Here is a 12,983-nt window from a genome sequence, read left to right on the forward strand (position 1 = left end):
TGTTTTTAATGTTTGATAGCCTGTAACTGCCTGCTACTTTAACTGAATTTTTTAACTTGCCTGCTTTCAAGTGTAATGGTTTAAAACATTAAGTAAAAAGGTCACTTGTACTGTTTCAGAATGTTGTGTTTTGTCTCATTTTATTCACCGCCTATACATGCGCCTTTTACTGTTCTGTTTTTCTCTTTAGCTATCCTCATACCACCCAAGGCAATCTTCCACCTGGAGAGTTTCTGGGCTGGCCACCGGGAGCTCTCTTGTGCTGGAGGCGATGGGAGAAATGCCTTTTCTCCCAGGGACTCCGTGTGCTCCCCGTGAAATACTGCGTATTTCTATCAGCACTCCAGACCTTAGCCTCCCAAATCAAATTGCTACTTGACATCCTCGCGGAACTTACTGCTTTGGGCTTATTCTGGCCACCTCATTATTTAATTTGGAAATGTGTCATTAAATACATCATTTCATGTTGTCAGTGTGAATGTATACTCATCACAAAGCTTAAAAATAATAATGTGATATTTTCTACCTAGGAGCTAAAAGTCAGTATTTTGGCTCTTGCTACCCAAATCCTGACTGGATGTGATGAAGTGTTGGAAATGCTACAACAGGTCACAACTGCCCTCATAAATAGTGACCTAGCTGACCGTGAGCAGAGGTGAGGAACTAGCTCGTGAGCTGTGACCCACTGCCCTTCAGGAAACAGAATTTGCTTATGAAAGCAAAATCTTTTAGAACATCAAATGTTCATTTAATATAGAAAGATTTTTGTGATAATAGGTTGAAACAGCAAGTTGTTTCAATGCCAAGTGCAATCAAACTCTTTAATGGTGCTTTTAGGTGAGATTGGGCTAACAGCCATGGTCTAAGGGGGCAGCAAAGTTGTGGTGGCATTTGGGTCTGCCACCATCATCGTTCCCAAACGGGCCTTTCCTTCAGCTATCTGGCTCAGCACGATGTGTACTGGATTTCCTCATGATAAGGACTTTAGAGAGGCAGAGATGACTTAGTGTTACAGAAAATTAATTGCCATGCAAAAGAGGATGTTGACACAATGTTTTAAGATTTTACTGTAATTTTACTGCAAATATAGGAGTGTCCTATATAGAGGGTAATCTCTTTCCCAGTAATAAGGCTCATTCTTAGTCCTCCCCATGAACATTTCAGCTATAGTTTGCTGTTACATCTGTGCTTATTGACAATTTTAACATTAGAGATGCTGATCCAAAACAACCCTGCCATGTAATTTTTCCTCCTGTATCCCGTCTGTCCCCATGTCCCTGCTTCTTGCCTTTTCCAAGAGAGTAAGTGGCCAGATTGGAATTGGGGACAGTATAGCCCAGATAGATATTACACTGGGGCTTGTTAGGATGTGTGGGGCCCACTGCTGGCACATGGTGCAGATTTGTCCTGGGGAGGAGGGACAGTCTGAGAGCCTGAGAGATGTGAGGTCTGTTCCCTGTTCCAATCCCAGTATCCTAAGTAGCCTTGGAGAATTTACATAACCCATATATTTCTTTGGGTGAGTCACATATCTTAATTCTTCTAGCAGAGGATTGGGATATTAAGAATGTGATTTTAGGTAATCATTTTACGACGTATGCATATATCAAATAATTATACACCTTAAATTTATACAGCCATATATCATATTGTAGCTCAATAAAAAGGGGGAGGGGATAATGTGATTTTAAAAACAAATAAAAAATCTGTGTTGTAGCCAGTTATTTTTTCCCTATCAGAGACTCTGTACAGCATAGCCGCCCACAGTGCCAGGGCCAAGGGGGAGCTTTGCACATGGTAACTACCTAGAGTAGCCATTTGTATTTTAGAAACATTTATTTATTTATTTGTTTATTTAGGAGTGATTTGAGGGAAACTTTTTTTTTTTTTAAGATTTTATTTATTTATTCATGAGAGACACAGAGGAAGAGAGAGGCAGAGACACAGGCAGAGGGAGAAGTAGGCTTCATGCAGGGAGTCCGATGTGGGACTCGATCCCAGGACTGCAGGATCATGCCCTCAGCCGCAGGCAGATGCTCAACCACTGAGCCACCTAGGCATCCCTTAGAAGCCATTTATAAAGTGATTCAGAGTTGCTGTGAAGTGCACCATTTACACTTTTTTGGCAAAACCACGGGTTGAAGGTGACATGGATTACTAGATTTCTGTTCTCTCCCCCAATGGTAGACAGTGGGATATTTGTGGACTGAATTGCTATAGCTAGAGGTGCTCAAAGCAGCTCAAGGAAATGCAGTATGAGATAATTTGTTAAAGATGATGGTTGCCGGTTCATGTGATTAGGAATTGCTTAAGCCATGTGTTTTCTTGAACTTTTTGTAGGTTAAAGGGCTTGGAACAAGTTACTAAGGCTACTATGCTTGGTCACCTTCTTCCAGTGCTACTGACTTCACTGATGCATCCAAATTTACAGACTCTGACCATGGCCGATGCCCTGATGCCTCAGCTAGTACAGCTGGTCCTCTACACCAGTCAGGTACGATCCTCGCTGTGCCAAAGTGAGCTGCTCCTCGGCTGGCCTGCTTCACATTGTGGCTGTGTGCATTTATTGAAGGCCGAATAAACATAACCATGTCTGTCAGAAGCCAAGGGAAATAACAATGGAATGAAGAAAAATACCATGTCATAAAAATAAACTGAAAAATTAAGGAAAATCATTTTATCTGTTTGACTAAATTACATACTGCATTCTTCTAGCAAGTATGGATTGCTGGGTAACTGTAAAAATGCTAATCTACAATGCTACTGAGATCCTACCATTATATTCGGTCTCCTGAGTCTTTGCCGGCTATTGGTGACTAATAGAAAGGATATGTGCCATTCCGGCATTAAATAAAATGATGTTAAGTGGTCTAAGTAGCAAAGCATTTCTTCATGAAGGAGGGCAGACAAGGATTGTAAAAAGATGACTTAAGTGAGAATTCTAAATTTGGCTCTAGTACCATCCAGATACCTGACAGTAAGCACTTTAAGACATGATGATGGTTTTGTGTTTCAGACGGCTTTGCTGCTTAAAACCCAGTGTCCAGTTTTTGCCGAGGTGGGCTGTTCCCCATGTGGTGCATCAGACCAGAAGGGCAGGCTGTTCCCCGATGAGAGGTGAAAGATGCTGCTTTCTTGCAGGAACCCCTGCCTTGTTTTCTTCTGGTGAAAGCCTAGTTCTCCTTTTACAACACTGGTTTTTAGCAAGGATTATGTAACTGGAAAAAGAGACTTTAGGGTCAATGTTTTAGAGATAACTATAGAGTTGCTTTGTAGATTTACAGGACCAGGTTAGGGTAAATTCCCCACAGATTAAGAGATTAAAGATTGACAGATTTTCATATACCAACAATGGAGATGTAAAATGTGACTGGCAAATAGTTTGACAAATTCTTAAGAAGTTAGACATACACTTACCACATGACTTAGCTATTCCACTTCTGGAAATTTACACAAGAGGGAAGAAAACATAGGTTCTTTTAAAGACTCGTATATGAAAGCTCATAACAGTCTTAGTTAGGAATAACCCAAAACAAGAACAACCCAAATGTCTATCAACAGGGGAATGGATAAATGAATTGCAATATATTCGTACGATGGAATCCTACTCAGCAATAAAAGAGAATGAACAATTGATATACACAACAACATGGGTGAATCTCAGAATCCTTATGCTGAGTGAAACAAGCCAGACCACCCCTCCAAAAAGTACATACTGTATGATTCCATATATATGAAACTCCAGAAGATGCAAACTAATTTCTAGTGATAGAAAGCAAAAAGTGATTGCTTGGATTACTGAGAGGAAAGAGGAAACTTCACGAGTATATACATATGTCCAAACTTACCAAGTTGTACATTTTAAATACGTGCAGTTTGTTATGTGTCAATTATATGTTATTAAAGCTATCTTTGATCAGAAAGGGACAACTTTTTGTGTTTCTCTGTAACAGTGTGCTATGCAACTGAGCTTTGTGCAGTGACAAAACTTTCCAACTGTGTTGTCCAGGACCATCAGCCATAGCCACACACTGCTACTGGTGACCATCAGTGTGGCTAATGTACTCAAGAAACTGAATTTTCAATTGTTTTTAATTCAGATTCAATTTGAATGGCCACATTTGACTAAGTGGCTGCCATATTAGCTAGCGCAGAGCTGAAAGAAGGGAATCCATTCTGCAACAGCTAAGCATCAATTTTAGGAGTTTGTGTCACAGCCTTGGGCTGGGAAGTCTTTGAGAGTTTAATTACAGTAGGTAAGAGGACTTTGAAGGCACTTTTTTTTAATAAATTTATTTTTTATTTCAATTTGCCAACATATAGAATAACACCCAGTGCTCATTCCGTTAAGTGCCCATCACTCAGTCACCCCCACTTCCTGCCCACCTCCCCTTCCACCACCCCTAGTTCGTTTCCCAGAGTTAGGAGTCTTTCATGTTCTGTCTCCCTTTCTGATATTTCCCACTCATTTTTTCTCCTTTCCCCTTTATTCCTTTTCACTATTTTTTATATTCCTCAAATGAATGAGACCATGTAATGTTTGTCTGAAGGCACTTTTCTTTGGTAAAAATTACAGTAAAAAGTAGTCATGTAGACTGATGGAATTTTCAACAATTGACATTGAGATATCATCAAAAGGGACCTTGATCCTGGGGGATTTGGAAAGTGACCAATCTTAAGGGCACTTTATAGCATCCTTTTTTTTCCTGAGAAACTTGAAATGAGAGTTGGTGAGGTCCTCTCCTGGATACAAATTGGGCTTTCCTTCTTCAAAAGAGAGGGGGAAAATGCAAATGCATTGTCAAACAACAGCAACAACAAAAGAGTCTTAAATATAGGAGTTTTAAAAATGTTTCTGATTGCCACTGATACCTAGCATTTAAAAGCCGTGAGGATGTGGAAAAATAAAACAAGATTTCTTAACCTTTTACATTTTACTATGTGTACAACTCCTTTTTCCTCTCCTTGCTACTAAGCTAAGTCACTTCCTCTTTGTCTGGTTTTAGGATGCTGGAAGAAAAGGAAGAGCCAGGGTTTCTCACTGGTTTAAAGATTCCTGCTCCATGGGCTGCCGGCAAGACTGTGGAAACAGTCCACCCTGTCAGAGACAACTATAAATTTAAAGAAACTGTCCACATTCCAGGAGCTCGCTGCTTGTACCTTAGATTTGATAGCAGATGCTCTTCACAATATGACTATGACAAAGTAAGCAAGATTAGCTTAGTATTGGTTCCACCTCCAATAAGCTGATTTCTTAGATGCTTCTTATTTTTCTTTGCTTCTGGTCACCATTCTTGACTTATTTCTGTCTGCAGATGTCTCTTTGGAGAGCTTTCTTAAGATATGCCTTGAAGGATAGTGGTTGGGGAAGTAAAGAACCAGCACCTCTGTGGTCTAAGAACTGTGTTTTCATGACATGTTGAAAGTGTACTTTTGTAAGCTTTCAGAAGTTTAGATCTGAGTTAAAGGAAGTTTTCCTTACTGCTTACCTACTGCCTGCCTTCTCTGCTTGGAATTCCTGTAGACAGATAATGTACATTCATCTAGAAAAGTCATAACTGCTTCTCGTGTATTCTTTGGGAAAGGGTGGCCTTTTAGAAGAGTTTCAGATATGCTAGGATCTGTTTAATTTTTATTGAGATTATTTTTTCTTTGTTGTCAGGATCTCCAGGCCCATGTAGATTTTGAAAAAAAGTAGTTTCCAATCTGGTGGTTTAACAATTTTAAGTGAAAGGAAACATTTGAGGGGTAGAAGTGTTTTCTTCTGTTTATATTGTTGCATTGCAAACTGTCATGTTGAATTTAGGACGAAAGGTGAATGAAGTTGTCACACATAACTTTATACCAGAGCAACTGAAAGATTATCTAATAGCTTTGTACATATAAAGGGCTATTTTTATGTAGATTGTTAGCTATCTGTCATCTCCTCTAAGAACTGAGTAAGGGCAAAGGTCTTAAATCCCATCCTGGGGAATTTATAGGTCAAAATAAAGAACTTCTTAAGGTACATACTCTGAGATGGTGAAACACATCGCTGAGCCAATTATAGAATCCTCTTTCCCATCATCTTTAAGGATATTGAAGATTCCCAGGTGTCCAGAGGGGTTTAGGGTTTACCTCCAAAACTCACTTTAGCTAGAGGCAAGAGAATTTAGACAGTGGTCTTTGGTGGGCCTTTCAAAGAATAAATCTCCTAAAAAAAAAAAAAAAGAATAAATCTGTCATCAGCCTTCCCCACCTTGTAGCTCCTGGCATCAGCTACCCCCATTTCCTAGATGAAAGTGATATGAATGTTTAAAATAGAACTGGAGAGGGGCAGCCCGGGTGGCTCAGTGGTATAGCACTGCCTTCAGCCCAGGGCATGATCCTGGAGACCTGGGACTGAGTCCCACGTCGGGCTCCCTGTGTGGAGCCTGCTTCTCCCTCTGCCTGTGTCTCTTCCTCTCTCTCTCTCTCTCTCTCTCTCTCTCTCTCTCTCTCTCTCTGTCTCGCTGTGTCTCTCATGAATAAATAAATAATCTTTAAGAAAAAATAAAAGTAAATAAAATAGAACTGGAGAGGTCACCATATCAGTCGGTGTCATTTTGTTTCCCCTTTAAAAACAAGTAATTTGTGTCTTCTGTCATATGCTAGCCCACACCTGTGTGTGAAGGGGGGGGGCATCAGTGTTAAATGTGGGGGCACAGCGAGACATACTAAACAGATAAAAGTAACAGTTACTTTTCCAGTGGTCCCTGGTTGGTGTCAGCAAAAAGTCCAAAAGGGTAAGAGAGCACAACATGATAAGTGTCAAGGGCAAAGTGGAGCTTCTAGATCCACACAGAGTTCTCTTGTGCAGTCAGAAGTGGTCAGAGTGCATGTTAGAAGACAGGACTTAGTATTTACAGAACCCAGAGCCTCATTCTTCCAGTGGAAGGATTTGAATGCCAAATGACTTCTAAGTATATCTCCTGCATATTAGAAAGTTGGTTAATTGGATATAAATGAATGACCTTTATTGAAGAAAAGAATTGATATGTGAAAACTGACCCAAGAAGCAGTGGCCCCCTTTCTGGCCTAAATTTGTGTCATTTTCTTTTTTATACCATTAAGCAACATTCTAAAAATATATGGCTTATTTTCAATTTGTTGCATTTTTTAAAATCCTCATTCATTGAATTTTTGTTTTTTGTGTTTTTATGTTTGTTTGTTTTTGCCTTTATTTTGTTGTGTTAGATATAACCATCTTTTCATCTGTATTTGCTCACTTTATTAATTTGGGGGAGGACTTAATGGGCAAACTGTACCTGTTATTAATAAGTTAAATGTCACTATTGAGCATTAAAATAACTACTTAAAACATATATGTATAATAGCTGAGTTAGAACTATGTTAATGTGAGGTTCCCCAAGGCAATTAAATTGTGACAATATTTGCACCCAAACCAGTATTGCTTGTACCTAAAAAATCAGGGAATATTAGTTCTATAATAATGACACCAGTACCTGGTTATAAATGTATTTTTAAACAAACATTTCTTTGCAGCCTTTTTATTTGTAGATGTTGTTTTTGTTTTTCTTTTACAGTCTAACAGTATATTTTCTGTTTTGAAGTTGGTGATATATGCGGGGCCTAACACAAACAGTAGGAAGGTTGCTGAGTATGGAGGCAACACACTGGGATATGGCAGCCGTAGTGTCTTAGGAACTGGCTGGCCCAAAGACTTGGTGAAGGTATGGTATCTAGTCAGATCCACTGCCTAGAAAAGAAAAATGAACTCCCATTTCCTCTGGGCTCGAGCATTAACTCCAATTCCACAAAAAAAAATTGTCCATGGGTGCTTTGTTGAGCTGGGGCTCTCTTGCCAGGCCTATAGATTCATGACCTCATTCAGAATGACTCTCCTTTCACTTGTAGGGCATCAGACCCCTGTCCACTCCAGAACTGGGATCCATTGTCCAGGAACTGAGTGCTCACAGTATTTCCTTCCCTGTCCATTAAAAGGCCTGCTAGTTCTTCCACTTTGCTTCTTCTCTGCCCTCTGCTGTGATGGGTATCCTAGAACCAGAAGGCCTATGCAGTTAAAAAATGTGGAATGGGTGTTTTCAAATGAATTTGAGCCTTTGGAGCAAGACTAATCCATTCTCAAATTGATAAGATAATCAGCCATGCTTTGTAATTAGGGCCCTGGAACTACAACATATCTACCTAGAATATAAATATGAACTGAAATGCCCACTAAAACCTGAAAAACTCTCCAGTCTGTTCTTGGAGCCTTGCTCTCAAATGCATTACATACCCTCTTTAGTTGAGCCACAGACAGCAAATTACTTCCAGCGATGTAGTCCCGATGCATCCAAATCTGCATCAGCACAACACTTTTAATTGTTCTTTCATTTCCTACGTTTTGTTTCTTACTTGTGGTGTTGGTTCTACAATACAGAGCAAGGTCTTCCAGCACTCTGTGTTCTTCAAGATACGGGCCGTTTGCCTGCCGTACCAGCACAAGTGAGGTGGTGAAGTGGACAGGGGGAGGGCAGAAAGACTAGAAGCCTGAGGAACTTACTGAAATTATGCTCAAGATTTAATCTTTACTCTGATCCTGCTATTAGGCACTTGTGGCCCTTTTCACAGATGCCTCATCCCCAAACCTACCTGGTCAGGAGAGACACCTGGAAGATTGGTGTCCAGATGAGAGGGGATGGAATTTGAGTCAAACAAGCGATTGACAAAAGGAGTACAATATTGCTGTGGTCCTTTTGAAAGTAAATCTCTGAAATTCATTGCTCTCTTGAAAGTCATGTGTCTTGTTTTTAAAGTGTATTTTCCCCCCTTAAATTTTAAGGTGGAAGGAGATACAGTCACCTTCTCCTTTGAAATGAGAAGTGGCCGTGAACACAACACTCCTGATAAAGCTATGTGGGGCTTTGCTTGCACAGTTCGCGCTCAGGTACTTGAATCTAACCACTGCTGTGGGCATAATGTACTTTCTCCTGTGTGCGTTGGTTACATACATCATATTTGCCCTGGAAACAGAGCAGAATATGAGCCATGGTTTCATCCTCTCTTCCATTTGGCATTAGTAGACTCTCATAAGTAGTAGTTTTGTGGAATAAAACCTAAAATCCATTTGGCAGCACAGAAAGAATCTGTTGCTAGGGGCTCTGTCTTCAAAGCCTAGAGAGGTGATCTGCCTCCAGCATCTTTCCATAGGGCGAAGAAGACTCGCACACCTAATAGAAGTAAACAGTGGGCTTCTGGGTTTTTACAGTAGTGGGATCACATTTTCATTCTATTCTCAAAGGCTCATCTTGCTAGTCTAGGTCTGTCTCTGCTTAATTACACTGTTATATTCTGTATATGAGTTTAATCTACTCCTTTTAGCAGTTTCAAATAGTAACTTTCCCTTAGGAATCTATGTAAATTCTTCTCTCACCTGGAAAAAGAGAAGAGAGTAGTAGGAATTCTTCTAAACCCTAGAGTTGCCTGATTTGTAAAACCTGTTTTAGGCTTGGAGATTGCTTGAATTTAACCAAGCTAACACTCTTGAGAGTAGAAGTATCTGCCAGGGCAGCCCAGGTGGCTCAGCGGTTTAGCGCCACCTTCAGTCCAGGGCATGATCCTGGAGACCCAGAATCGAGTCCTACATTGGGCTCCCTGTGTGGAGCCTGCTTCTCCCTCTGCCTGTGTCTCTGCCTCTCTCTTTCTCTCTCTCTCTGTGTCTTTCATGAATAGATAAATAAAATAAAAAAAGAAGTATCTGCCAGAATGGAAGCTCCATGAGGGCAGGGATCTTCTTTTCTGCTGTTTTTTAAGCACCTAGAATAATATGCTCAGGTACTTGTTGAATGAATTCAGTAGATGGATTGACAACATCTTGGCTCAAGCACAGGATGGAGATGACAAAGCAAAATAATGATTTATACCCAGATAGGCACAGCAGAAAGGAATCAGTCCAAAGAATCTTGCATGTGATTTGTGCTGTCTCTAATATGGAGTCTTATCAGCTCTTTCTCTCTCCAGAATTGTGTTGAGACTCCCCTCTGTGGTCATTTCTCCATGCTACCATCTTGCTACTCATGGTATTGGGTACTGTCCCTGTGTCCCATAGCAGTGATATGTGATGCTGCTCTGTAAGCCTCTGTGGTCAGGGACCGTGCAGTGTGGTGCAGCACAAGTGGAAGTGCCCCGCCATGTACACTGACCAGTGTGGTTTGCTCCTGTCTGCGTTGTAGGAGTCATCGGAGGACGTATCTGGAGGCTTGCCCTTTCTGGTAGACCTGGCTTTAGGTCTGTCTGTGTTAGCTTGTTCCATGTTGAGAATCCTGTATAATGGACCAGAAATTACCAAAGAAGAGGAAGCCTGTCAGGAGCTATTGCGGTCCAAACTTTTACAAAGGTAAAAGGCTCAGCTAGGGCTAGCTTTGCTCACAAAGAAAAAAGGGCTTCGTGTGGAAAACTACTTTTAGTCCATTTCCCAGCTCATTGTGCATACTGCCTGATGATCCCATGGGTGCCATTGTCGTTAAGAAAGAAGGTGAAAATTATACCAAACTGCCATCTGGCCCTTACTTTACTAGATTTGAAATTATAGCTCATAAGCTTTTCTCCAACCTGCACATGATATAATTAAATAAAGGATCCCCAAAAGGATACGTAGATGAGTGATAAAACAAATGTATCATAATGTTTGTTCTAGAATTTAGGTGGTGGTTATATGGGCATTAACCATGGACTGCTTTCAGTTTTTCTGTATATTTAAAAGTTTTCATAAGAAAATGTTGGGGAGGAGGTAGATTCCCAAAGATGTGGTTTCATATAATGCTCCTGGGTCTTTAGCCTCTGGAAAATGTTTGATAAATACTTAATACATGATATGATCCTTCATATGTTTGATATATCTGCAAACCTTAAGTGGTTTTCCAGATGGAAGAGGAAATGAAGAACCTCTTTTCTGTCTGTCCAGGTGCCAGTGGCAGGTGGAGGCCAATGGTGTGATCTCTCCTGCCCTGACTCCAAGCCCATCTCCACTGCCACTGACCATTGAGGAAGACAGAGAATTCACCTACCCCTCTGATGTTCTTGTGCCTCCTGTTGGAAACTACTTTGACTTGCCCCGGATCAGGCTGCCTCCAGGAATTATGATAAAGCTCAGGGAAATTTCTGGGCGTGCTAGACCTCAATTCAGACCAAGTATAAAGTATGTTGCTAAATAGTGCTCTATTGCTTTATTTTTCCCATTGGAAAAAGATATTTAAACAATGGAAGGGGGTAAATTTCTTATCCTAGTGTAGCAAATGAACCTTTAATTTTACATTTACTTAATGAACACTAACCACATGCTCTGGGGGTATTCCAGGCCATCTGATATCAAGGTATAGGCCCCAGGGCAGCAGCAGTAGCACCACTGGAGCACTTGTCAGTTTTTGGGCTGCATCTCACATCTGCTGGATTAGAACCTCTGAGGGTGGGGATGTTTTGACAAGTTTGACAAGCATAGGATGCTGAGGCATGCTAAAGTTTGACAAGTTCTGAGTTTTTCTCAGGTGGTTTGACTGCCTCCTCGTAGTCCTCAACTTTGGTTTCCTTAGTCTAGAGAGAGATGTTGAGGGGTCTTTAATCTGGAATGTGAAGTCATGCAGCTACAAACATCTTTGTGGTATTCTTGCTTAAAGTCATTTTGGTGGCCTCTGCCCTGTCTTCTGAGGCATGATGGGCCATTTCAGAAAGAAAAAATTTAAGAATAGTTGAAATTTAAAATGAAAAATGCAAAAGCGCCATTCGTTTTCAGCCCAACATCCATATGTACGAAATACCACAAGCCATGCTACTGCATAAAATTAATTGGCACACAAATGGTGCCAAAGACCTTTTGTTAGTCTTAGACCTCATCTAGCTTTAATATGACTCTAGCTCAAAATGTACAAATTAGGGCAGCCTATGTGGCTCAGCGGTTTAGTGCTGCCTTTGGCCCAGGCATGATCCTGGAGACCCGGGGTCAAGTCCCACATCTGGTTCCCTGCATGGAGTCTGCTTCTCCCTCTGCCTGTGTCTCTGCCTCTCTCTCTCTCTCTCTCTCTCTCTCTCTCTCTCATGAATAAATAAATGAAATATTTTTTAAAATGTAAAAATTATAAAAAATGAAGTCTCTTTAATTTTTTTCATTTTATCAGCTGATGTCAGTTTTGTCATCTAAACATATTACAAATTATTGCCCACTTGATATGAAAGCTATCATGATGTTCATGCCTCTTTATTGTAATAAAGAAGGTATGGTGAATATCTAATATATTTAAATCAAAGCCTATACCCTTCAACCTATTGAATACTGGATTGGTAGTTTGAGAGCATGGCATATACCTGATGAGTTTCTATTGTAATCACAGAGAGGTAATTCAGCCAGATGTGATGGAGGAAATGGTGGTATCCTGTGTTATTAAGCACTTGAACTTGGTTGATGCACTGCAGTCTCTAATAAATTTCCAGTATCAAGAAGAACATGCAGAGGAATATGACTTACTATGTAAAATTATGGGTGAGACCTTCAAGAAACTCAATGCCATGGAGAGACAGCTGCAGGTAAGCGAAGGCTAATGTGCTTAGATTGCTCTTACAGCTGTCAGAAATAATTTCTTCCCTAGAAATGTAACGAAGTTGAAAAAGTGACCTGAATTTTTAAAAAGTTACAACTAAAACTTCCAAATTTGCAGATTGCACGTTTTTATTTTGCATCCCTTCTCACATTGTTTTATTTTTTAATGTATCAGAGTGTTGCTGAATTGGAACAGAAATGGCAAAGCGAGGTTGATGATGCCATGCAAGGGAAGCTGGAGAACAACATGCCTTTCTTCTATGATTACCATTTCAATGAGGTGAGCAAGTTGTGTGATTTATCATTGGGCATTGGTATTTACAGTGCAAAGGTATGTATTGTGTGTGTGTGTGTGTGTGTGTGTAGAGCCCAAATAATATTACCTATTAAAATGTTACACATGCCAAAATGT

At 40.4% G+C, this 12,983-nt stretch overlaps 1 protein-coding gene across 7 annotated transcripts in view; it reads left to right on the forward strand.

The window, feature by feature from the left end:
* HECTD4 (HECT domain E3 ubiquitin protein ligase 4) overlaps nt 1-12,983 on the forward strand; it is a 184,963-nt gene that overhangs the window by 97,768 nt on the left and 74,212 nt on the right. For 4 of the 7 annotated variants that reach the window (XM_041728411.1, XM_041728412.1, XM_041728415.1 and 1 more), the window contains exons 18-27: nt 531-655; nt 2,341-2,494; nt 3,017-3,117; nt 5,007-5,205; nt 7,566-7,712; nt 8,825-8,929; nt 10,215-10,378; nt 10,946-11,179; nt 12,366-12,558; nt 12,747-12,851. In XM_041728411.1, the coding sequence (XP_041584345.1) occupies nt 531-655; nt 2,341-2,494; nt 3,017-3,117; nt 5,007-5,205; nt 7,566-7,712; nt 8,825-8,929; nt 10,215-10,378; nt 10,946-11,179; nt 12,366-12,558; nt 12,747-12,851 (1,527 nt within the window). The remainder of the gene's footprint in view (nt 1-530; nt 656-2,340; nt 2,495-3,016; nt 3,118-5,006; nt 5,206-7,565; nt 7,713-8,824; nt 8,930-10,214; nt 10,379-10,945; nt 11,180-12,365; nt 12,559-12,746; nt 12,852-12,983) is intronic. The other 3 variants (XM_041728414.1, XM_041728416.1, XM_041728417.1) reach the window with 1 other exon arrangement.

Source organism: Vulpes lagopus, chromosome 14 (assembly GCF_018345385.1).
Source record: "Vulpes lagopus strain Blue_001 chromosome 14, ASM1834538v1, whole genome shotgun sequence".
Lineage (NCBI taxonomy): Eukaryota > Metazoa > Chordata > Mammalia > Carnivora > Canidae > Vulpes > Vulpes lagopus.